We start from the raw sequence: 25,059 nt of genomic DNA on the forward strand, positions 1-25,059 counted from the left end.
GCCCTTTCTATTTAAAACCAAAGAATATAAACAAAAATACATGAAAAGGAAAAAAAAAAGTCTTATTTTATCTTATATTGATGTCTTGGCAACTTTATTCTCAAACTAGTGTGACTTTATTCGACGGTGAGGCCAGAGTACACCGGAGAAACACAACCATGGTGAGAACATATTCCACAGTGACGTTCCAATGGAGATTTTATTCTGGATGAGGTAGACGTACTAACCATATTTCACCATGCAGCCTATAATTACAACCTTATTCTCATAATTCTAATGTATGATACTGTCTGTTGTACATTTTTTCATTGCAGCCTTACCGCACCTTCATAATTGAAGATAAAATAAAACAAGTTGCATTCTCACAATAAGGGATGTGTTTGTACTGATATGAGACTAATTTCAGGTTATATAATTGTTATGATTCCTGATACCCTACACCAGGGGTCTAGAACTAGTAGCCTGCAGGCCATTTGGATTATTATTTTTGATTTCTAATTTAAATCACGTGCCCGTCCGTGTGTGCTGTGGTTGCGGCCCAGACTCGGCCAGAATCTTCCTCCAGCGGCCCCACGATAAACTGAGTTTGAGCCCCTTGCTTTACACCAGGGGTGTCAAACCCATTTTTGTCACGGGTCACATTGTAGTTACGGTTTCCCTCAGAGGGCCATGATGTGGCCGCCATATCTCAACGGGATCATTTATGATAATGACAATTTGAAATTTTGTTACAGATTTGAACAAGAATCATGGAAGTTGACACACATGATTTGCCTTTGCGGGCCACATAAAATCAAGTGGTGGGCCGGATCTGTCCCCCGGGCCTTGAGTTTGACACCTGTGCCCTCCATCGGTACTTAAGGGGGGTAAAAAATCTGACATCAAGTCAGTCCTTCTCGGCAGTAGTTGCTGCTTATTAATACAAATCCAAACCACTAAATCCAGAGCTGTCTCCCACTGAAAATGTGTTGCACGTTCTGAAGCGCAAAATACGACAATGACAACCCTGCACTATTGAACAACTTAAGCTCCACATCAAGCAAGAATGACAAATATTCCACCTATAAAGATTCAACGATTTGTGTCGTCAGCTCCTGAATGCTTTTTGTTGAAAGTTAAGTTGATTTATATATGCCCATGTCCCAACCTTTCCTTTTTGGGGCATGTTGGATGCATCAAATTTGAAATTAGAGAATATTTTCACACACCGAAAAAAGTATCGGTTTGAACATTTAACTATATTGTTTTTGTTGGGTATTTGATTTAATATAGGTTAAAGGGCATTTACAAATAATCCTTTCCTGTTTTATATGTTTTACACAACGTGCCAGCTTCATTATATTCCTTACTGTACATAAACACTGATACTATATGAAGCTTCTGTTCTACTGATGGTTGACCAATTAATCAAACTCAGATGCATTATTAAGGCAAATAAAGTATGAAGAACATGGGAAATACAGTTTTTAGGTCAAAATAATATGGAAAAAATTGAGTCAGTATACAGCGATAAAGGACTTACACTATTTATGCTGGTTCTTTCATCAAATCCTTTTGACCAATCTTGTGTGGATAGAGGGCTTTAATTACTCAACTTCAGAGTCTATAAAGTATAAGGCTGTGATTTGAGTGGAGGCATTTATTTGTAGAAATGCCTTCAAATAATCATAATAGCAATAATAACAAATTTCATGATTTCACATATTAATAATGATGCTTGATGATAAGACTATGATTAGACTTATCTTTTTTCCCCTTCTCTCTCTATTGAAGTGGACTTTTTTCTTTTAAAGTCCACTGTTAACTTCACCTCGAGCAACGGTACCTAGTTGAGGAAATACTGTTTCAAGAAAGAAAGAAAAAAAGAAAGCAGACTAATTTCAGAACATTTAACAAATCTATAACCTTCATGTTCATCTTTCCTTCGATCCATCATCATCATACAGTATTTTTCCTCATCCTTTGTGCTAAAAAGTCCAATGCAAAAGTTGCCTCACTTTCTCTTCCACAAGATGTTGCTTTCAGTCTCAGTCATGAGCATCATCTTGCTCCTAAACAAGTAAAAATACATTAAAACTCTTGTTTGACATCCCCATCATCACTCCCCTACCCCTCCATGACATGCACAGTTATTCCGATGAACAATATTCCATTCTATTACTTCTACCAATTGCATTTTTGCCTCAACAAAGACAATTAGTCTTTGTCTCAGTTTCTTGTGTGAGTCGCACTCTCCCATCCTCCCGCTCCACATCTCTGTAGAGTAGAGATTTTTGGGCTTTCAGACGGCAGGCCAGTGACATGAAGATTGAGTCCACATTCTGACTCTCTCTCGGGTCCTTTGCGGATGTCTCGAACAGAAGCATATTGTGGGAGTCTGCAAACTTCAATGCCATGTTGGATGGCACCTGGGGAAGGGATTACAATATTATGACTCATCTTATTTTCTGTACCGTACCATCTGTACTATATACTTATAATTTGTCATATTATTACGATATTTAACAATTCCTTATTGACCAGCCACCACTAGACAGCACCTCTTGCTGGTTGCTGCACTTAATGAGACTTTATATTATAAGCAACTAATTCAAGATCAGAATTTGTGAGAATCAGTTAGCTGACTATCGTAATTTCTCGAGTATAATACATCCCGAAGTATAATGCACACTCCCAAAGTCTACCTAAAAAAAAACCCCTTCTACCAATGTACAATGCGCACCACCAATTCGCTGCTACCCATATGCTCAAAATATTGGGAATTATCTGTATTTATATTTTGTTAGGTTTGTACTTGTATTGTTTTTCAAAAAATTGTCTGCACAACAATCATCAATAATAATCATTGTGCATGTGCTGATGTAGCCGTAATATAATCTCGGGACAGGCCACAGGACAAGCGTGTCCTGTGGCCTGTAATAGTAATAGTCAGAACAGAATCCCTCAACCAACTAAAATGAATGCTCCATGATGGCATAACATTTTATTAATACTGTTGATAACACATATTACAGTCTTAAATAAATTAACACTGTTTGACTGGAACATTTTCTGCATTAAATATTTGTGCATAGTGCAGTTTATCCTCTACATTACACATCCTTGGCCAAGACTTTAAAAGCAACATCTGGGTAATCTCCAATCTGAAAAATATCCATCGTAGCTACCTTTGGTGACTTGGTCCAGTTCTGGTGCCTCTTGAATTCATGAACAGTGATCCTATTTTGCTCCCACAGCATGTCATCCTCTGTGCCATCCATGGCGTTTGTGGGGAAACATTTTTTTAATCCCAAGAGTTTTGGTTCCGCAGCGCAGCCTCTCGCCTACCTGATGCCATAGGTTTCACTATGGTGTCAAGTGGCTATCGTAACAACGTGAGCTCAAACTACATAGAATCAAGGGTAATGGGCACATTTGAAAAAAAAAAAAAAAAAGCGACCATTTCAATTGTGTACGCTCTCCCATTTTTTAATGTGCCTGCCCATGACGCTCGTATTACGTAGTTTGAGCTCACGTTGTTTTTATACACACCTGAAGCCATTGAGGCGAGCTATCGTTGTTTCGGACTGCGGCGCTACTTCCACGGTGGCAGCGTCTCGGCACGAGTGATGACACATTTCTTTTAAAAGCAGCTGCACAACTAGCCCTTGTGGTCTACATTTTTTTGTCTTGTTTAAGTTAAAAACAACTCATGGGCAGTCGTTTCTGATCTTTGGCGCTGTAGCAACAAACGTGCTACGCTAACGATTGTAAAATGCAAGCTCCCCGAGGAGGTCATAGAGTTCAGGTTGGGGGCGCACATTACCGTAATAAATATGAATGTGTAACATAAGACACCGAATATCATATCGAAATGTATATGTATACCTTTTTTTAACCACTATATGTATCTGTATAAAACTATACAATGTGATTGTATTTTTTATTTTTCATCAGTACCTAAATATAATGCGCTCCTGTTAACTTTTTGAAAATATTTTGTGAAAAATGTACGCATTATTTTTCAGAAATTATGGTACTGAATTTTTTTGTCCATTCTTACATTGTGCCTTCTGTTGTCGATAATGCTTAAGTCTACTGACCTGTACTTGGTTGACTAGGTCACACTTGTTCCCAACTAGGACTCGAGGTACCGATGCTGAAACCCGATGACCATTACACTCCTGCAATTAAAGAAAACACTTGATCCAGTAAAATTAAAAACTCCAAGCAAATCATATTGTATATATATTATATTATTCATCTTTAATATAAATGCTCCATGTTCCACAGTGGTACCATATGTCAACAAGTACAGAGTTGCAGAGGCTACTGTGTATAGTTGAAAAAAATATCTTAAATATACAATATTGTGACACAATATGACAATTATGCTGCTGTGATGACCTGAAATAAACCATGACATTGTCAAAATATGAATTCAAAGTTGTGTCTGAACGAAGGTTTACAAGGAGTTGAGTTGAGTGTTGAATGAATACATCAACATGACAAAATTTAGGAGGAAATTTGTTTTATAGCTCTATACGAAGTGAAATTTCCCATCATCTCGCAGCTATATTTCAATAGAATTTAGAGGAAATACAATAATCTCAGACAGTCAAAACAGATTTCGTTTCTCTCCTCCACTACAACATGTTGAATTTATTTCCGATAGCCGAGTCTGAGAGATGGTGATAACTTAGGAAACTTGTGAGGTGAGGATAATGTCTGTGAACAATTATGCGAATTGTTTAACTCACCTCTATCCATGTTTGCAGATTGCGGAAGGAAGCCATTTTGGTGACGTCATAAACAAAGACTACGGCATGGACATTACGATAGTAGTGTTCTACCATGGATTTACGAAATCGCTCCTGACCAGCCGTGTCCCATACCTGCACCTGCAGATGAGATAAATCTCTTTTTAGATGAATATTAGAAACCATATAACAGTAGGTCCCAGAATATTCTGGATGAATATTTATTGGAGAAAACTTTTATGTCTAGGTAATTTTTTTTCACCGTAGTGACAGATGATTTATGTCATGGGAAAAACATGTTTAGGAACTCAATGATGGTATTTCATTGAAAAAGAATCTCCAAAATTTAGCTGACTGTACTAAACTTCTAATAAAAATATTTTATAATAAACCATGTCAGCAGGAACAATTGTTCCTTAAAAAATAATGAATGAACAAATGCATTGATAGTAAACCCTTGAAGCTACAGTGCATGGCAAAATATAACCACATTGGGTCTCGTATTCCAAGTGTTTATTCTGGAATTAATAATTGACTTCTAAATAAAAATGAATCGAGGAAAAGCATGTCTGAAAAAATTCACAAATTGAGTTACGAACTTTAAAGAGGAAATCCAGTGCTTTGTATGAAGATTGTATCCAATAGGTCATGTAATATGTACTCTATTTTGACAATGTGATGTTAAATCCTCTCATTTAATTGTGTTTTGAGAAGATTTTTATCGACAATAACGAATTTTCAGGGGTGCTGCCATTTTCGCGAGTCACATGACTTACGTGCGCGGATGTGACGTGTAAGGTGCCGGACCAAAGGCTCGATTAGACTGTGCCCATTGCTGATTTCTCGGATTTATCCCCATCTGATAAAGAAATAGTAGTATCGGTTGATCGGGAAGACCGAGGAATACTTACATACAGGTTTGAACCTGTGGCTGTAAATAATGTTGACTATTCGGATGGTTCTTTGGGCGGAATGACGCCGGAGTCTGACTGTTAGCCGAAGCTCGGATGCCAAAGCTCGGCTCGCGGCCTCCACCGGATGCTGAGGCTCGTCTCGCGGCCCGCCGCCGGAGCTCGCTCATCAGACTCTGCGTCATTCCTGTCCGCAGAACCATCCGCGTCTCCAGGCCCGGATCTCCAGGGGCCTTTGTTTACCCATTACATCCCGCTCGTAGACCTCCAAGTAGTCAGACTCTGCGTCATTCTGCTCGAAGAACCATCCGAATATTCAACAGGTACAAATCTGTATGCAAGTATTCTTCCGTCTTCCCGGTCAAGCGATACTGCTATGTCTTCATCAGATGGGCATAGATCCGAGAAATCAGCACTGGGGACAATATAATCGAGCCTTTGGTGCGGCAGCTTACGTGTCACATCCGCGCACAAGAGTTATGTGACTCGCGAAAATGGCAGCACCCCTGAAAATTTGTAACTGTCGATAAAAATCTTCTCAAAACACTATTAAATGAATAAATGAAAGAGAATTTAACATCATATTGTCAAAATAGAGTACATAGCAACTGAGTCTACATTGCCAAGGGTGTAATTGATTCCGTAGCTTGGGTTTAATCACACACTCACCATAGTTAACACCATCTTGGGTATTACCAATGACAAGATTAACATAGCATTTATCCAAGTATCCGTTTGCTGTAACGCTTCACCTGCCAAAGCCAGACTGGACTTGTTAGGGCAAAATCTGGCCTCTTGGACCCATACTTGTGCCTGTAATTTGATTTGGAAAAACTATCGCACAAGGCGAGACGACTGTGATATCACCTTTTTGTTTCGCACTCACAGGCACACTCATTGTGCGCATACACCCGCTGCCTTGTTAGCCCAGGCAAGTAATTTATTCCTAATGGAGTGTTCTCGTTTTTGACAACCTAATTTGATAGCATGTGAGTTTTTGTGAGTCAGCAGCATTATGGCTATTGAGGGACGATAGCCATGAGAGGGGGGATGGGAGGATATCATGCACATGTGTGGCTTTGTCACATCCACACTTGCTGGCCAGCTGCATATGGGGGAGGAACAACATGTTAGACCGTGTATAGCATCATCACTTGGATGCTTAAATATAAATAATTTTGTGACAATATATAAACAATTATATGGTCTACTGAAGATGGGTTTGTACTCATGCATTGTATTTTATCAAGCAATAATATGTTACATAAAATGATGCCTTTTATTTACTGTTGGCTTTACATGTGTTGGAAATGTTATGGATCGCTATAAAAAATACATTCAAGGCTCAATTTAAATGACTAAATTGCAGAATTGTAAATCAGGTAGATGTCATAGTTTTGAGTTTTCCATTTCTACAAAAATACTTCTTATATCTTTACAAAATTCTGAGTTCTTTCCTACACAAGTAATTTAATTTAGTACTTTGCATAACAAGAGAAATGATCAGTCGGTGATCATCAGTTTGGTTTTACCAGCAGTCCAACAATTTGGCAAAATAGTTTCTCCCAAAATGTTTTCATTCGCGACCAAAATGAACTTTCTGTAGATCCCGATGCAGGTTGCCTTTATTAATTTAACCATAGAGGAAACTGTTTATTAACCAAATGCAAAAACGATTTGAATTGATTTATAATATTAATCCCTATATGAAAAGAAACACGGTTTCTTTTTGATTATCGCGTACTTAGACAACACTGAAGACATCACAAATTTCTCCAGTATCTGGACATACTGGAAAAATCTGTGATTCATGTGATAAAATCAATGTATGACAGAGTACAGGTGTCTGTAGCCCTTGCAAAGACTGAATGGTCTGGTCCCTTGGAAGCTGTGAAGGTTGGATGAGGAGGTGGGGACAAGAAAACACCTCCAATTCACAGGCAGGCTCCTTAAAACGTTACCTTGATCGTCTCTCCTTCAATTTCCACCGCCTTCTCCCTGAAGTCCACACCGATGGTAGCTTCGGTGTTGTCGGGAAAGCTGCCGCCCGTGAAGCGGAATGTGAGACACGTCTTCCCCACGTTGGAGTCCCCGATCACGATGATCTTAAAGATCCGCGTCTGGATGCTCAGTTCCAGCGAAGAGGTGCTCAAATCCGCGGAGGATGTGAAGCTAGCTCCGGCGTCGTTGCTGCTGCTGGCCCGGCTGCGGCTTCGGTAAACATCCATGGATGATGTCAGGATGGTGACATTGTCGTCCGCCCGGCTCGGCCGAGTTACCCGCCTTCCTCGGCTCTCCTCCTCCGGGGAATCGTTGGTCATAATGCCGGAGGAGGCGATGTGAAAATCAGGATGCGCGACTGAAGAGAGACGGGAATGGATGAAGGGATGGATGGAGAGCAGGGAGGGGAAACGGAAGGGAACGGAGGACAGAAAGAAGGAGGAGACTTGAAGTGCCTACCAGCGAAATTCTGTCATCTTAAGGGGGAAATGTTTAAAAACAAACGAGCCCACCAATCCGTCATCGTTGGCACGATCATCATACGACCTGCACCTGCACTGCAATAGCAAACGATGTCACCTACTCCAAATTGTGATTTTACGTAATTCGTGAATAAAATAATCACACAGCCAAAATTTTCAGTTCTGTGCATCGGTGCAGAAACTACACTGTACAGGTGATTAATTTTTTTCTTGCTCTCTCATGCAGCTGTTAAACCAAACGTAAAACAAGTCTCAACAGCTACCATTGCAATGTACAGTAAACTACTGCAAGAATTAAAAAAAAAAAACAACAAATACATTCCCTCACAACCGTTTTCTATACACAATAATTGTACACATATTAGTTAAATTCGACACTTGCTCTTTGTAAAGTGTAGACGTGTACAATAATTGCCCTGTGCGTTCTCGTTACGTGAATTATATAAATGCATTCAATATGCAATATGCACTACAGTGATTTCAAATGGATTTTTGACTCTTTAGTTATGTAGTCAAAACAACAACACAAAACGAGTGCGAATGTGCGACAAGTTCTCACACTAGTCATGTGATCTGATCATCACATTCCATGAAGCAACATGGCCTTAATGCACAGGACTGCTGTGTTGTCAGATTCCAGTCCTGATTAACACAAAGTGGTTTCTAATTTAGTGCACTCTCCTATGAGGAAAATACAGTTTAAAAAAAAACACATAATTTAAGGTTATGTTAAAAATATTTTTCTCAATCTCTGTCTGTATACTGAGTATTGTGATGCAGAATAAAAAACCAGCAATTGATTCAAAAAGCCAACAAGGACAAAAGAATAATGAGACTACATTCAACGTTCCTATTTTTGTAATTGATTGCTAGTCAGGTATCAAATGTGAATGATAATTGCTTATATCCATGTATTTATGTTTCAGTTCTCAGTATTAAAATGGTTACTAATTGAATGACAGAGATATCTCTGATGAAATTCTCCATGCTTTTCATAAATTGCATCGAGGGAAAAAAATGCCTCGAATGTAGGATAAAACATGAAAGCAATTGCTTTATCAAAATGAAACAGAAAATCCGTGTCACTCAGCATTTACAAAAATGTAGCTGTTAAAAAATGTTGCGAGACGTTTAAGCTGCTTTGCTTCAATTCTGACACACACTTGGATTTAATACCAAATACATACTGGGAAATGCTATCCTTTCTTTTTTGTTGAGATGGTACTGTCTTTGTTGCACACACAAAACCCGCTCGCGCACATGCCCACAAACACACACTTGCAGACACACACACATGCGCATGCACAATTTGTTAACAATCCCTCAGACACAATCTCTTTTCCACAGACTCTTTCTTTCTCAAAGGACAAACATAATCTCCCCATAAAACACACACACACACACACACCACACACACACACACCACACACACACACACACACACACAAAACAGTTCTAACATTTGTGTCTGACAAAGCTCCCTTCTTCCTTGGTCAAAGACTTACTTGTGTGGAAGTGACAGTGTGAGACATTCACATTCTGGTGAAAACGAACAGTGAAACTGCATACACATTTGGGTACATCCATCATTTCAATTTCTTCAGTTTTTTTATTGAAAAAACACTCGGTGTTTAACGGTGGTAAACACGAACGGCTCAATCATCCTGGAGACAACAGTATGTGAGATGTATGTACTGTATCTTTTTTGACGGATTTATTGCAAAATCAACACAACTGGAATTGCAAAAGAAATAAAAACAAAAGATATTATAAGTTTGAAAGTGATTTTGTTTTAATTATCTATCTATCTCTCTCTCTCTCTCTCTCTCTATATATATATATATATATATATATATATATATATCTACATATCCATCCATTTTCGTTGCCGCTTATCCTCACGAGGATCGCGGGGAGTGCTGGAGCCTATCCCAGCTGTCAACAGGCAGGAGGCAGGGTACACCCTGAACTGGTTGCTACCCAATCGCAGGGGATATGGAGACATACAACAGCGGCACTCACAATCACACATAGGGGCAATTTGGAGTGTCCAATTAATGTTGCATGTTTTTGGGATGTGGGAGGAAACCGGAGTGCCTGGAGAAAAACCACTCAGGCATGGAGAGAATATGCAAACTCCACAGAGGCGGGCCGGGATCGAACCCTGGTCTTTAGAACTGTGATATATATATATAAAAGAGAGATGGAGAGACACAGGTATAACTTTTGCTATTTTTTTAAATGTTACAGACTACTATTAAACACATCAGTGTTAAAATGTTAAACAAGGGGAGAAAAATATGTAGACTTCATTCAGAATGATTGAGTCGGGTTGAACCACAAACATTAACCTGTAAGTGGTGCTAAAAGAGAAGATAATGGGCACACTCCTGTAGAACTCTCAAGACACACTTGATAAGAACATCAGCAGATGTCTGTATGCGTCCTCCATGAACAAAAAGGTGTAAAACTGCAAGGATTACTGAATTGGTGTTTTCCAAAACAAAATACCAAAATGTAAAAAGTAAAATTTATAAATTAATAGCTCTGGCAATGGTCGTCTTTAAAACTAATACAAATCCATCCAGGAATTTCACCTACAAGTCAGAGAACTGCCAACATGAGTAGGCCCTCTCCTTTGTGCATTTATAATGCCTTTTTAAGCACAGTCAGTAAAATTCCAGAAAAATTACAGTCGGCATCATCAACGCCATCAGTTGAACCAAAATAAGAACGGTAATGTACATTAAAATGTATATTAGATAAACACAGTTAGCCATTTGAGGATATATAAACTTGGCAACCACTAGTTTTATTGTTTCAATTACCTTTTCCAAATAACAATTTGGACAAAAATGAAAAAAGTAAAACGTGTGACCCAAAAAATATGTTTGAGAATGGCCCACGGATTAACCTATTAAAGGAATAATGGTGAGGAATTAAATTTTGACCATTTGAGTCAGTATGCCATCAAGGGTCAAATGTGCTGCAGCATTAAGTTTTGTCATTTCATCAAGAGTTCTGAACTGTAAAAGGCTCACTGCATGCTAAAATTTAGATAGGATGGTTAAAAGCACATTCATAGACGATTACTGCTCTGACTACTGTAACTGTGCTCTGTGGAACTGTTGAATGAAACAGAATGCAAAAAGTATTAGTCTCTCAGGAGGGGTTGTGAGTGTGACAACATTTGTATCAGTTTTTGATATTTTTTTTTTTTTTTAAAAGTTCCCTAAATCTGTTACACTAAATGGCTTCCTGTTATTACAAGATGTCAATTTTTACAATACAGTCCTCACATGATAACTATTATTTTTCTCAAATAAAAGCAAATGAAAAGTTATATCATGTAGCAGAACTAAAAAAAAATAAAAAGTTGCCCCAGTGAGTCAAAATACATGTTTGTTTTGTGTACAAAGCCATTATGGCTTGAGGAAAAAAATTACAAATACATCAGACTGCTTCCAGTTACAATGGCTTCTCTGTAGGGCATCCTCATTGTACCATAGTAGATTGTTACTTACATCCTCATGCATAAGTCCTTATTTAACTTTGACTACTGAGACTCAACCTCAATGTCCCAGCATTTGGAATGTGGTGTGGTGATGAAATCCCTCAGATTACCTGTAGGTATGTAGATTTGAAATCTGTTCCGAGAGCATTTTTAGCATTGCATTTGTAAATACCAGAGTTCATGAGCACTGGGTTCTGTATGACCAGGCTACCTTCCTCTGTCATGTGGATCCCTCCTTGAACTATGTAGCGGTTATGTGGAACCAGCGTAGTGCGACCAGGTAAAGTCCAGGAGATTTCTGGCTTGGGTACACCTGTAGCAAAGCAATTTAGCTGAACATGTGATCCCCGGCTCACTTTGGTGATGGACGGCAGCATGCTAGTGATGTGTGGTGGATGAACCATTACTGTGACAGGGTACGACAATGTTGATGAGCCAAAAGTATTAGAGGCTTTGCATATGTATATCCCTTTGTCAAAAGTAGCAATCTGTCTCATCTGGAGGGTCCCATTGGCAAAAAATGTAAATCGGCCAACAGATTGGGGTTTATCCAAAGTGAAGCCATTGGGTAGGGTCCATGCAATCGATGCCTGCGGCCAGCCATCCACTATACAATGTAAGTTGAGAGTTTGGCCATAGTTGATCTTTATTCCACCTAGGAAATGATAATTCAACAGTAGTGAGAGCACATATGACCCAAGAATAATGACTCAAAAAGAAAAAGTATACTATACCTGTTGATCCTCTGATCACCGGCTTCCTTCCCGCTTCCAATGCATAACGCTTTTCTGCTTGACCTGCCACATTCTTTGCTAGACACCTGTAAACCCCTTTATCGCTTGCGGCCGGCTGAGAAATCCACAGAGTCCCATTACTCTGATGGTGAGTAAAGCCTTGTAGTCTAACCCCAGGCATCAGCATTGTCCCATTAGGTAGCACCCATACGAACTCCGGGTTTGGTTTTCCACGGGCAGGGCAGTGCAGATACAATTCCCCAACATTATTTTTTATTGATAGGAGTTCAATATTAGGAAGAGCAAAACTTGGCTTTTCTGCAATTGGGACCACATCTAATTCAACTAATAGGGATGCTTCACCTAGATGGTTTTTAGCCAGACACATGTATCTCCCTTCATCTGTTTTTCTGACTCCTCTCACCTCCAAACTCCCATTTTGATGTACTTGGAAGCGACCACTGAGGTAGGAGAGTCGGAGTGATTGCCCATAAGGAGTAACCCACCAAATCCTCGGTTCCGGTTTTCCTTCCACCTTGCAATCTAATAGCACAGTTTGATAAGAAATGCCTACAACCTTTTTAGCATTGTTCCCTTTGTGGCCATTAATAAAAGGTTCCCTTGATTCAATCTTGAGAATCAAGTTTTTAATGTCATCACCAGCAGAGTTTCGCGCCACACAGGCATATTTACCCTCATCAGCAAATGTCACTTTTTTCACCACTAGCATGCCATTTTCAACTATCTCAAATTTGTGTGATGACATTGGAATGACACTATTTTGTGGTGAGATCCAAAAGATTTGTGGTGTCGGTTCACCAGTAGCTTGACAGCTCAATTGAGCTAATTCTCCGTATTTCACTGTGACTTGGGATTCAAATTTGAAACTAATTCTTGGGGCGTTTGGGCCAACCTTGAGACTAACTTTTCTCTCATCTTTGCCCAGTTTGTTCTTGGCATAACAGGTGTAGTCACCCTCATCTTTTTTCTCCATCTGCTGAAGAAGTAATGTTCCATTCCCAAAAATAACATAGCGGCGATTGAGATAGCCACTGTCGTCAGACTGAAGAGCATTGTTGATTAGTGTTCCATCTGGTAGACTCCAGGAGACTTCTGGATCTGGAAGGCCTGTTGCAAAACAGTCCACCTAAGGAAGACACACAACATAAATTGCTGTAATTGCAATAAAATTTATTGTATTGGCATTTCACTTTACTCATTAAATAATGTAAAAATTGACATACCTGTATCTGCAACGTTAGTTTTAGATGATGTATTTGCTATCTTTACCATTTTTCATTATTGTTATCAAACCAGAATACTGCATGTCATTAAACCTGTTCTGTGTGGATACCTGGACATTTTCTCCAAAGTGGACTCTTGGTTGTGTTGTTCTCACATGTTCAATTCTGGGAGGGGTCATCAAGACATCTACCTGATACGGAAATATGTCAAGAATGAATGAGGAAGGAGACTTGTATTTTTCTTCACATTGTCTACTGCTCCAATTTAATCTGTGATTATTGAAAGAATATTTAGGAAGAAATCAGGGAATTATCATAAAATATAATCTACACTTCTCTAAATTGATCTACTCGATCTGCCCCAATCGTACCTGAAAGACCTCCATGTCCTCTCCATTGGGTCGCTGAAAGAAGCATCGATAATATCCTCCATCCAGCTCTGTTATCTGAAGTATCCTCAGAGTGCCATTCTGGAAAACTTTAATTGGTCTGTCTGGACTGAAGGCAGATGGAAGGCAGAAATTATCAGAAAATTTCAACAAATACTGAAGTCTTCTGAGTAGCAACTAAAAGTTAGCATTTTGGCACACTTGTATTGATTCATTAAGTTTCCAATTGAACATTTCTGTTACCTGTAGTGATGCTCCATAATGGTTTTAGACGGTAGCTGCCAGATGGTCCCCCTTGGGGATCCACTTGACTCTGGACAGTGTAAATAGACAGTAGAACCATATATAGCTGAGACTGAGTGTTGGCGGAATGGCACTGCATGATGATGAGTAGGAGGGAAAAGAAAAGGAGGATGGCGGATACGTGAGGAGGAATCTGCCCGCACTTCAAGGTGCACGGTTCTTTTTGCAATGCCCACCGTGTTTGTGGCTAAACACTCATACCTGTGCAGGGATCAATGAATATCTCAATTTCAATTTTAAAAGAGTACAAGAATTGTCTTTAGAGTGTGCACAATAACAAGTATTTGTTCTTTGAATTTCCATGTTGTAACAAAATAGACAACAAAATCCATACTATATAGATAATTGTCTTCATTTGACCAGTCTTTCAAGGACCTCTCTAATGCTGTGAACACTGGTTCTTATTCCATATTCTTATTCCATAGCTCTGATTGTAGTTCTCATGCCCATTAAAACATTTTTTTTTCCAAATAAAAGAAAGCAAGGCACATATTGTGCTGCATATGGGGTCCTCAGCTAACAATGGCGTTCAGCTCCAATACATTTTTACAGCTGGAACGTATCATAGTCATTCACTAACCTACATGAACAGAGTAATATAGTCCAAATTGCAGTGAATATAGTTTTAAAATTGTATATGATGGAAATCCATGACTAGGAACAAATCAGCTGAAAAACAACAAGTCATATATATATACCAAAGACCCCTTGTAATTTTTTTGTTACCTGTCTTCAACCCACCCATAATGAATCTGTGACCCACTCTTGTTTCCTGACCCACTAGATTAGAATCATTGCTCTAAGACCTTTGGAGAAGAGTTTGGGTGATGATGTGACAGACATTTGCTTTTAAACACGTTTTGTGAAGTGGTGGCGTCCTGCGACTTTGATTGCTGTGTCTGGTTAGTGCCATGTTTGTACAATTTAATCAATGGCACTGTAATGAAGCATTTTTTTCAGCACATTAGAGATTAAATATAATTTTGAGGTGGTCTTGTGTTCGCATGAGTGTGCAATGGCATACGATAGCATTTTATGGTATGATAACTTGAACAAAGCACTGTTTGAATACTCAAGCTGGATCAAGATTTTTTTTTTTCATGAAAGGATGTCATTTTGGAGGTTTCACCCAACATCAACAGAATATAAAATTTGAGTACTGTAAGAGTGCTGCAAATTCAGTCTACAGTTTTGTCATCTTATCCATTTTGGGAACGAAAAAGGCTCATTCCTTGGGCAAATAATAATTTAACAATCGCACCGTAACGGATTAATATTATTAGAAATGACTGCCAGTTTCATTTCTTGAACAAAAAATACATAAAGAGAATGTGTTAGTGAAATATTTGCCATCTGGACACTGGAAGTCTTTTAACTAAAAAAAAAAAAATCCAACTAAATCGAATCTGATTCAAACTTTCAGGCAAGCTATACAGAATATGGTTCAAAATTTATTCCCAATTTATTTAGTGAATGACTTGCTCAGAATACTGTGCCTGCACTCAACCAATATTCTCACAAGTGTAAATTTTATACAGTGAAACAGACAGAATTATATCCAAAGAGAAAAACACGTCATACCTCCCTGCATCCGATGGCGAGACATTCTTGAAATACAGTGTCCCATTGGGAAAGACAAAGAGTCTGTGTCCCAGAAACTGTGATGGCTTAACATGGATCCCTGTTGGCAGTGTCCACTTCAAAGTGGGCAAAGGTTCCCCCTTCATGGAACAATGGACATAGACATTCCTCCCTGGGTAGATATAATCAGTTGATAAATTCCATTGATAACATATTTATTCAATGGGTTATGATGAGTATGACATTATGGACATTTATATGAGCAATACCTATCGGAATGATCACAGTGTCACTTGAGGCTTCACTGATACTTGGAGGCAAAGCTGCAACATGAACATGATAAGTGACTGTATCAGCACCTGCTGCATTACTTGCAATGCATTTATAGTCTCCTTTACTAGAAAAGTTGGTTGAACGCATTTGTAGAGTCCCATTCTCATGGAGTGACATTTGAGAGATTGGAGTATGAATGGTCCCAACTTCCCGAACAAATGTTCCATCTGGTAGAATCCAGGATATTTGAGCTGGGGGTTTTCCAGAAGCAAGACAATCAAGGGTCACACTTTTCCCTAAATAGTTTGCGATGTCTGTGGACCTTGGAGGTTGGATCTTGGGGGCCTCAGTCTGGACTGCCAAGGTAATAACCATACGATCTGTTCCAAACCTATTCTGGGCAGTGCAGAGATACTGCCCTCTATCTTGTAGTTGGACTTCTGTAATTACAAAAGTTCCATTGATGAAGACTTCAAAGCGAGAACCATGCTTGGCGTTGGATGGAATGGTGGCACCTGAAGAGGTAAGAAAGAACATTAATGAGACGAATGTACAAGAGTCCCTATAATCATTTTCATATACCGTTTATAAAATGTTGAAAATATGAAATGGCTTTTCATCAAGTTATAAGACTCATTCCTTTATCATTTCGGCATTTTACCTGTGGATACCTTTGTCCACAAGATGCTTGGTTCAGGATTGCCTGTTGCTTCACAATCTAGAATAACATCACCCTCAGCCAAGACTGACACACTGGCTTTGTTCACAGTTCTGATGCGAGGTTTGGCCCCACCACTGCCAGATCCTTACAGAATCACTTCAAATTAAAATAGTTGATATACAGTATATACATTCTTCTTAGATTCTTAGATGCATACCTCCAACTGGCCACTGACCTCCATGTGGTAATCCTTTGGCGGTAGGATAATGAGACTGAGAGGTCATATTAAAATCAGAGAGCGAGTTTGCCGTTGGTTTAGCAAGGTCTATAAGTTGCAGGGCCGAGGGGGTTGTCAGTACTTGTGGTGTGAGGAGGGAAGTTCTGGTGAAAGGTATGGGACTGGGTTGAATGGGGTTTTGGGGATTGTTGGAGTTTATGCGAGGTCTGGGTGTCACTATTTTTCCTAGCTGGGATAGACGCTCGATGTAAGCCTGAAAAAACGCATATGGACAATTAGTACAAAGCCATCTTTGACTGGAGAATATATTTTATCACGATCAACAACAGTGATTCCACTATAGGAACAACAACAATAACAACAAACACAATTATGGTGCAAAAGTCCACTGTTATATATTTGTTGTTGCCACAATGCTGAAATCATCATATACAGGTACTATAGTAACGATGATAGTATTTATTAGATTAGACATCATCAAGGCCTCTTCCTGGTTTATGCAGGTTGGTGATGAGAAAGGTGATTGATATTTGTGACATTGCTAATTTGAGTATGCAATACACTAACACATTTAAAGAATCCTTTTTTTTTATACTCACAAACTATTATGGAAATACCTGTCTATATCTGTTCCTCAGCTTTGATAATAAAAGATGATCTCTGACTTGAATCCTGACATCAAAAGGATTATTTTGATGTAAAGAATGGATCACTGTTGTTTCGATAGCACTGGTTGGAGATTTCACTGTTTTAGCTGTGATCTCTGGTCTGTTGGTGGCCTTTTCCAGGGGAAAAAACAAGGTTTCATGTGTGGGCACAATGTGTGTCACAGCACCTGGAAGAGACCATATGGGTAAAACATACACCACCAATCCAACACGTAATCTATGAGCCAATGAAATTGTATGATTTGCGTTAATGTAGTTACTGGATTATACATCATCATCATATTTATCTACCTTGCTTGGGAGGAGGAATTGACTGTTGAGCATGCCAAGCAGGATAGATTGGATAATGATGGTGGTTAGAAGTCCAATGAGAGGTTGGGGGAATGCTGGGTGGCAATGGTGGCCTACGGAAATCCACATCTCCCAATTTCTCTGGGTTTCTGTTTTGGTGTATTTGTGGCACCTGACCGGAGTTTAGTTGCGTTTGTCCTTGGCTGAGCCGGTGTCGCGAGGGCTGATTGGAAACGGCAGGAGTATCAGGGTTTTGGAGCTTTGCTCTTCCTTTATACGCCTCTTTATTTTCCTTGTTAACGTTATCTTCTTTTGTATACTCTATGCTTAAATTTGAAGTTTTGAACGTCACTTTAGAAGGTAAGACTTTGGCTTGGGTCACTGAGATTTGCTCCCGTGAAGGTTGAGTGTTTGGTTTTGGTGTTTGGGATGTTGAAAGTATGTTATACCACATAATGTTACTTTGTGTGACCAACTCATTTTTAGAGGATTCACTCACGATCACACGGTCCATGTTCAATGTTTTGGTTTCTTCTCTAAATATTTTCAATAACTTTTTCTCCATCACATCTTTTTCTTTTATCATAGCCACTTTCTTCCCTGCTGATATTTTTTCATTAGGACTCTCTCCATCTGTTTCCACAAGCGTAATGTCAATCGGAAGAGAACTAACTTCTTCCTTTGGAAGAATAGTTGTTTTCGAATGAGGCACAATCATTGTATATGGAGATGTCTCAAATTTGGCTTCTTTGTCTGCAGCTGATTGAAAAGCCGTACGACTACTGTCAAGATCCTGAACTCTTTGATGAGTTTCAGAGTTAGATACTTTTCTTTCATCCATGTTTCCATTATCCTTATTACCCCTAATATTCTCTGTCTGATAGTAGGTAGTGACACTAGTTTTTTCAGGTGTTGTCGACCTAGAGTTGTTGGTGATGGTAGTAGTAATTGTGGATGTTATTGGGGATACAGTGGATTTGACCACATTTGATGAATTAAGAAATGATTTGCGGTGAGGATTAATTCCTCTTATAGGTGGTTTTCTCCGTCTAAAGGGTAGCCTTCTCCTTTTTGTGAGACCAGGAACCAATTTCCTGTTACCTAAACCCAAGTGGTGTTTTTTTGCCTTTTCATCTTGGGTTCGGACAATTGACGTCACGTCCTCGTTTTTGGCTGTAATCTCTGTGAATTGTTGAATGGATGAGTCTGTACTTCTGACAACAGTAGTCTCTGAGGTTTTGAGTGGTGTTTCTTTTGCTGTTAGCGGAATCTTATCATCAGAACTAGTTGTAGCGGGGAAATTGTTGGCTGTTGTATAGGAGGAAATAGTAGTTGCTGGGTTGGGCACACTGGTTGGAAAAATCGGAGTGTTAGAATATGGTAATGGCAACTGTGAAGATTGTGCAATTGGTAATTTAGCATTGGCTTTAGTCAAAACTTCTGCCCAGTAATTTGGATCCAACGTCTTCACAATAATGGTGGGTTTTCTATTATAATCTTTCTTTGGGACTCTGCTTGAGAAAAGATCAGGATTCCTGTGCTGGTTCCCAGTTGTAGGAATCTGCGTCACAAATGGGTGGATATTTTCTTGGTAATCTCCTGCTGAACCCTCTTCCGTGTCAGTGTTAAAGATTTGCTGCTCTGTTTCTGTCTTTGCTTCAGAGTTGTAAGAGGCCTTTTCCTCTGTCACCTCCACCATGTGTGACAGCATGTCAACTCCATAGAGATTTGAGGCCAAACAACTATATTCTCCTGAATCTTCTTCCATCAACTTCCTTACCACCAAAGTACCATTTTCCATTACGGCTGCCTTTCTTGTCTTTTGTGTGGGAAGTAGTACTTTGTTTGTGGGTATGTACCATATGGTTTGACTGGGTTGGACAGATGTCACTTCACATGGAAGCAAAATTGAACCGCCCTTTTCAACTTTAATTTTCTCACCATTGAAAGCGGTAGGGCTTGGTGATCGTTCTTTCACTGTAAGCCTCAAAGACATCAAATCCACACCTACTTTTGTTCTGATCATACAATGATAGAGACCAGAGTCAGATTGTGACGCATTCACGATGACAAGATCCCCTTTGTCATCATCAATTCTGGCTTTTTCAGACAAACCCTCGACAAAGGACAAATCTGGAAGCATCCACTCCACTTTCACCCGCTGCTCTGAAGTGACAACACTACACTGTAAGTGAACTTTTGACCCCTCAAGAGCAGTATTGACCCGCCCCCCAGTCCCACGGTGAATCATTGCCCAAGAGGAAGTAAGGTCATTGTCATCCTTCTGCTCTCTGTGGATGTTGATGGTTTTGGTGATTAGAGTTGTAAAATCCATCACAAGTTTCTTGGTTGTTGTTTGTTGTCTATTAAGCTTTAAAGTGACTCTGTGTTGAAGCAGCCAATCTGGGTCTGCCACCAAGTAACCCTTTAGTTCTGTGTAATAAGGGGAATTTTCATTTGCCACTTGGGCATATTGATAAGTTGTTCTGCTGGTGTTAGCTCTTTGTTGACCTCTTTCCAAGATAGCAGGGCTTTCATAGTAATACGCAACCAGTTGCCAAAGATTTTGTAATTTTTCCCTATCAATCTCACACTCAAGTATAGTTGCCAGTGATATGTTGACAGACAGCCCCTGAGCTGACCGTGGATTCCCTGTCCAGTTTATAAGAGAACTGTCGCCTGGGTGTCGCATATCACAGTCCACATGTGCATGATTTCCATGGCTATCTGAGAGAACAAAGCTTAGGTGGCCTAGGGGCTTTTCAAAGTCCCGGGTGTATGGGAGGTCTGGTTCTGTGTCAGATTCAGCCCACAGAGGGTTTTCCCACAGCTTGAGGGAAGAGCGAAGAACTGGTCTTTCACAGGTAAGCTGATATTCACTTAAGCCCAACAGTTGGGTCCCATTTAGAGTTTGGGGAGAGAAACACTGAGGACAAACCTCTGTTGTGCTTGTCTCACGTTCCTTTTTGCACTTTATTACTCCTGGAAGAAAGAAGAGAAGAGATGAAGCAACACAACTAAGTTTCTTGTATTGTGAAAAGGAAAAGAGAATCATAAGAATAAAAAATTTATCATTGATTAACTAACTCATTCGATATTTACAAGCAAAACTCTTTATCTGTGTGGTGGAAGCCTACTTCTTCCAAGTCATGACACAGGGAATAGTGACATGAAATGGAATATAGCACATCAAGAAGCGCTGACTCATCAAAAGAAAAAAAAATGTAAATGTCTTTTTTTTTTTTGTATAAAAGTGGGTGGCCAAGAAATATTTTCCAAAGAAAGCCAATTTTTTAGGACAAAACCAGAAACAATGAGTGTCATGAATATCTGTTTATGTGACACCTTCATGTGTAGAGCTCCACTGTAACAGCCAGTGAAGTTGACAATCACAAGTCCAAGGGTTACCATGAAGAGAAAGAATTTCCAGTCTGGGAGATGTATTCAGTACTGTGGCAGGGAGCTGTTCCAACATATTGTCTGAAAGGTATAAGTGTCTGACAAAAACAATGAAAAGTGAAATCAACAGGCAGGATATTTACAGTCCATGGAAAATTAAAGTGGCTAGACCAAAAACTTCAACTGGGAGTTGAAAAACTGCCTGTTAAAATGTTTTTCCGCACAAGTTTACTTGTTTGCTTTTTGTGGTTTAAAAATCTGGTGAAGGGTATAAAAATGCTGACATGAGCTTATACCACTAAAGAGAAATTACCACTTCATTTGTTTATTTTAGTTGAAATTCATACCCCCCCACCCAAAAAATAATAATAAAAACTCAAGCAACTTACTTGAGTCCAGAGGTCCAAAAGTTCCCTAGTAGTGACACTGTAATGAAGGTATGAGGATGGATCTCTTTGAGAAGATTCCCCTCGAGTTGAAGTAGTTTGAGGGAAGACAAACCCAAAAAAGAGTATGGCTCGATAAAGCTGATGAGGTTGTGGTCCAGATGCAGACGAACCAGACCGACCAGATGCTCGAACAGACTAGGCTTCACTCTCGTTAACTTGTTATAACTCAGTTTCAATATCTGAAAAGATAGAGAATCCATATTATGGAATACTAATGTGCAAGGTTCGTAAAATTACAATTTTGGTCATAAACACCTGTTGAAATTGCACCAACCCAAACTCAATATTATTTGCAGTCAAAAAGCTCCAGGGCGATTAAATCCCTGCAAAGCTAGCTGTAAACCTCAGCAAATAACAGCACTAAAGTGGGTGTGTGGCTCATTTTAACAATGGTGATGGACAATGTTGTATTCATGGCTTAAAAGATTATTCAATAAATAACATCCATTCTTCTTACCCATTTAGATTTTTGTTTTGTTGCAGTTTTCGTACGTTTATGCATGGGGAATTCATTAGTACAGTATATCAGTGATTAATTATTGATAACAGATGATGTTTCATGAAAGCAAGGGAACTGTGACAGATATGGGATCATCTAAATTCAGAAAAGGGGGCCCTTAATATAACATTTGATAGACAATATGCATCTTTTGTCATGACGTTGCTGTTATAGTTGGTCTGTGTGATGCAGTAAAGGAGATCACTTACAAAAACGGAGTACACTTTGATACAACTGTGTCCGTGTGTGTGACCTTTACATACAATTGATATTCTCATCAGTAACCATATAGCATTTTTTTTTTGTTCGCACCACCACCAGACCTTGCAAGAACTTAGTTTTGTAATTTGTAATTCAGCATTACGATTGGTAATATTAGGATTTCTTACCACATTTCTTCATTAGTAATGAAAAATTGTTTCTGCTTTTACATAACATGAGTAACAGTGTTGAACACTCACATATACTGTACAGTACCTGTAGTGACCGCAAGCTGTAAAATGCCCCTGGGTGGATTGTGCTTATGTCGTTACCATGCATCAAGAGCATTTCCAGGTGCCGTAGAGACCTTAATTCTGGCGCCTCCACGTCAGTTAGGCTATTATATCTGGAAGCAAGAGAGAAAAGACTTATTTCATTGTGCCATACATCAAATGTGGTGCTTTGGCCCTACGAGTTCTTGAAATTCAAAGCTCATACCATAACCACAATCAAGCACTGACAAAAGCAACTCATCAAAGAAAACATTTTTTTTAGGATACTGTTGCTCATTGGCTGATTAATCGTACACTCCTTGCACCGTTTTTCTTCAAACAGCTACTTTAGTCAATTATAAAAGCTGTTAAAAGGCATTCAACCATAATTGTGCTGGTTGAAACATTTTGTTTTTCAACAAAAATTGGAATCTTCCATTGACTTAGAAAACAAATTAGAAATGTCAGCTGGCATTTTACAGAAAAGCCAACATACAGTATTAGTTTTTGGGATACAGAGGATAATAGAATAAAAGGTGCCTTTCATTTGCGACTCCACCCAAATCACACAAAGCTAAGCACAGACAGATCTCTGAACCCAAGTAACATAAAGCTCTTGCCTGTAAACTCTTAATCGGGTCAGAAGTTAATATAATAATAATAATGCAAGAATAAATCTATTCTATTTCCACAGCATGTTACCCACGTGTCTCACCTGGTTCCCACCCCATTTGACCATTTAAGTTTTGGGGCATTTTCACATTCGCCCAGAAAGCGGAAAATAGCTCAAAATCAAATCAGATGGGTTGAGGTAGCAGCAAACACCTGCAACATAGTGTAATAAAGGAGAAACGCAGGACACAAGTCTGGATGGTATGTCAGTGTCCCTTTGAAAAATGTGTTTCCTGTGTGAAAAGAGGTTTTGTGCCATGGTCTGTTTTGGTTTGTTTGGTTTTGGTCCGTGTTTTCTAGTCTTCCGTGTTTTTCATATCTTCAGTCCTCAGTTGATTTTGTCCACCTCTTCGCATTTACCATGTACCTTGTGTTATCTCCTCAGTCTGTGTATGTTAAGTTCTCTGGTTTCTCTCAGTTCTCGCCAGTCCGTTGTTGATGTCTCATTTGTTCGGTTCATTGTTAGTGGCAGTTTCTTTGTCTCTCTGTGCCATGTTGTGTCTTGTATCCAGTTTTGGTTTATTTCAATGTTTCTTAGTTGTTTTGGTTACTAGTTGTGAGACCTTGTTTAATTTACCTTTTTTTGAATTTTTTTTTTAGACTCCTGGACTGCTGCCTTGCCTCCCTGCTCCCCAGCACTTGGATCCTGCATGTCTTTGCCATGCTTTCCTCGTGTTTTTCAAACCCAAACTGTGACATTTTACAAATACATTATTCCTCAAAAATCAAGAGATAGATTCTATTGACCCTCCAGAATTCAGTTTTGAGTCTATTAAGAGGTAACACTGTACTGTCAGTGCAGTTAACGTTAGTCAACTCAGCTCATTCCCCTCTCGGATTAATAAAAGTATATTCACAAGTTTAAATATCAATTAAATATGTATTTTTAGGAAAGGGCCATTTCTCAAGGATCTTTCTCCTTATTGTGAAAACTGAAGCCCGGCAGTGTTGGCGTTTTGCTCAGTTACTGGTGCTAAGTAACAAATGTTGAGAAGCTGGACCAAAGAAAACAACAGCATTTGCTTCACATGTTGCAGCAGTTAGCTTGGTTCACGAATGGCGAATCATAATTCTTGATGATAATAGCTTGAGTATTAAATAACAATATTTTTTTTTCAAAAACAAAAGTTTTTTTGTTCTTAAAGGTTTAGAGAGGGCAGGGAAAGGTCACCACATTCACAGAAATACAACCTGTCTCCTACAAGACATAAATGCATCTTGTATTTTTCATTGCCGCATAATTTTTACCAGTCTTGACAGAAACCATCCATAAAAATGCAGACAGAAAAAAAAAAAAAAGATCTGACACTAATTTTCAGACCTAAAAAGTCAATTTCTAGACTTAAACCCTGTAGAGCTTGCATTCAATGGTATGTAAAGGATGGACGATGGGAGTCGTGGTCCTGGGCATCCAGGTCAGTGGGGCAAGAAAATGAGTTTGGCTATTTCAACTCTGTGCTCCAACACTTTCCTCTCTGTCATGTTATCTTCTACGTTGTGTGTCAGATTTCGGTGTAAATTCCCAAGAACTGAATCGT

The 25,059-nt window shown here is 39.2% G+C and overlaps 2 protein-coding genes across 2 annotated transcripts; both read right to left on the minus strand.

Moving 5' to 3' along the window:
• rab33a (RAB33A, member RAS oncogene family) lies at nt 1-8,190 on the minus strand. The gene is made up of 5 exons (XM_061834843.1): nt 8,111-8,190; nt 7,612-8,009; nt 4,740-4,880; nt 4,083-4,163; nt 1-2,408 (listed from the first exon to the last, which is right to left on the minus strand). The coding sequence occupies exons 2-5, from the start codon at nt 7,969-7,971 to the stop codon at nt 2,184-2,186; spliced, it is 807 nt and encodes a 268-aa protein (XP_061690827.1). The 5' UTR covers nt 7,972-8,009; nt 8,111-8,190; the 3' UTR covers nt 1-2,183.
• Nucleotides 8,191-10,015: 1,825 nt separating this feature from the next.
• Nucleotides 10,016-23,006, minus strand: si:ch211-159i8.4 (matrix-remodeling-associated protein 5). The gene is made up of 14 exons (XM_061835879.1): nt 22,854-23,006; nt 21,818-22,056; nt 21,375-21,526; nt 18,030-21,011; nt 17,688-17,905; nt 17,050-17,323; nt 16,833-16,976; nt 16,168-16,686; nt 15,899-16,070; nt 14,258-14,518; nt 13,997-14,123; nt 13,736-13,816; nt 12,382-13,528; nt 10,016-12,302 (listed from the first exon to the last, which is right to left on the minus strand). Exons 1-14 carry the CDS (start codon nt 22,923-22,925, stop codon nt 11,749-11,751), a joined length of 6,942 nt encoding a protein of 2,313 aa, XP_061691863.1. The 5' UTR covers nt 22,926-23,006; the 3' UTR covers nt 10,016-11,748.
• Nucleotides 23,007-25,059: the final 2,053 nt, after the last annotated feature.

The sequence above is a fragment of the Syngnathoides biaculeatus genome, chromosome 11, assembly GCF_019802595.1.
Source record: "Syngnathoides biaculeatus isolate LvHL_M chromosome 11, ASM1980259v1, whole genome shotgun sequence".
In the NCBI taxonomy this organism is placed as follows: domain Eukaryota; kingdom Metazoa; phylum Chordata; class Actinopteri; order Syngnathiformes; family Syngnathidae; genus Syngnathoides; species Syngnathoides biaculeatus.

Coding starts and splice junctions, on each gene's coding strand:
- rab33a (XM_061834843.1), bottom strand. CDS start 7,971: ATGACCAACGATTCCCCGGAGGAGGAGAGCCGAGGAAGGCGGGTAACT. Junction 4,881..7,611: donor TTGAAGGAGAGACGATCAAG/GTAACGTTTTAA, acceptor TCTCATCTGCAG/GTGCAGGTATGGGACACGGC. Junction 2,409..4,082: donor ACCTAGTCAACCAAGTACAG/GTCAGTAGACTT, acceptor TCCCTTCCCCAG/GTGCCATCCAACATGGCATT.
- si:ch211-159i8.4 (XM_061835879.1), bottom strand. CDS start 22,925: ATGCTCTTGATGCATGGTAACGACATAAGCACAATCCACCCAGGGGCA. Junction 17,324..17,687: donor TGAGGAACAGATATAGACAG/GTATTTCCATAA, acceptor GCGTTTTTTCAG/GCTTACATCGAGCGTCTATC. Junction 16,977..17,049: donor AGGTCAGTGGCCAGTTGGAG/GTATGCATCTAA, acceptor TGATTCTGTAAG/GATCTGGCAGTGGTGGGGCC.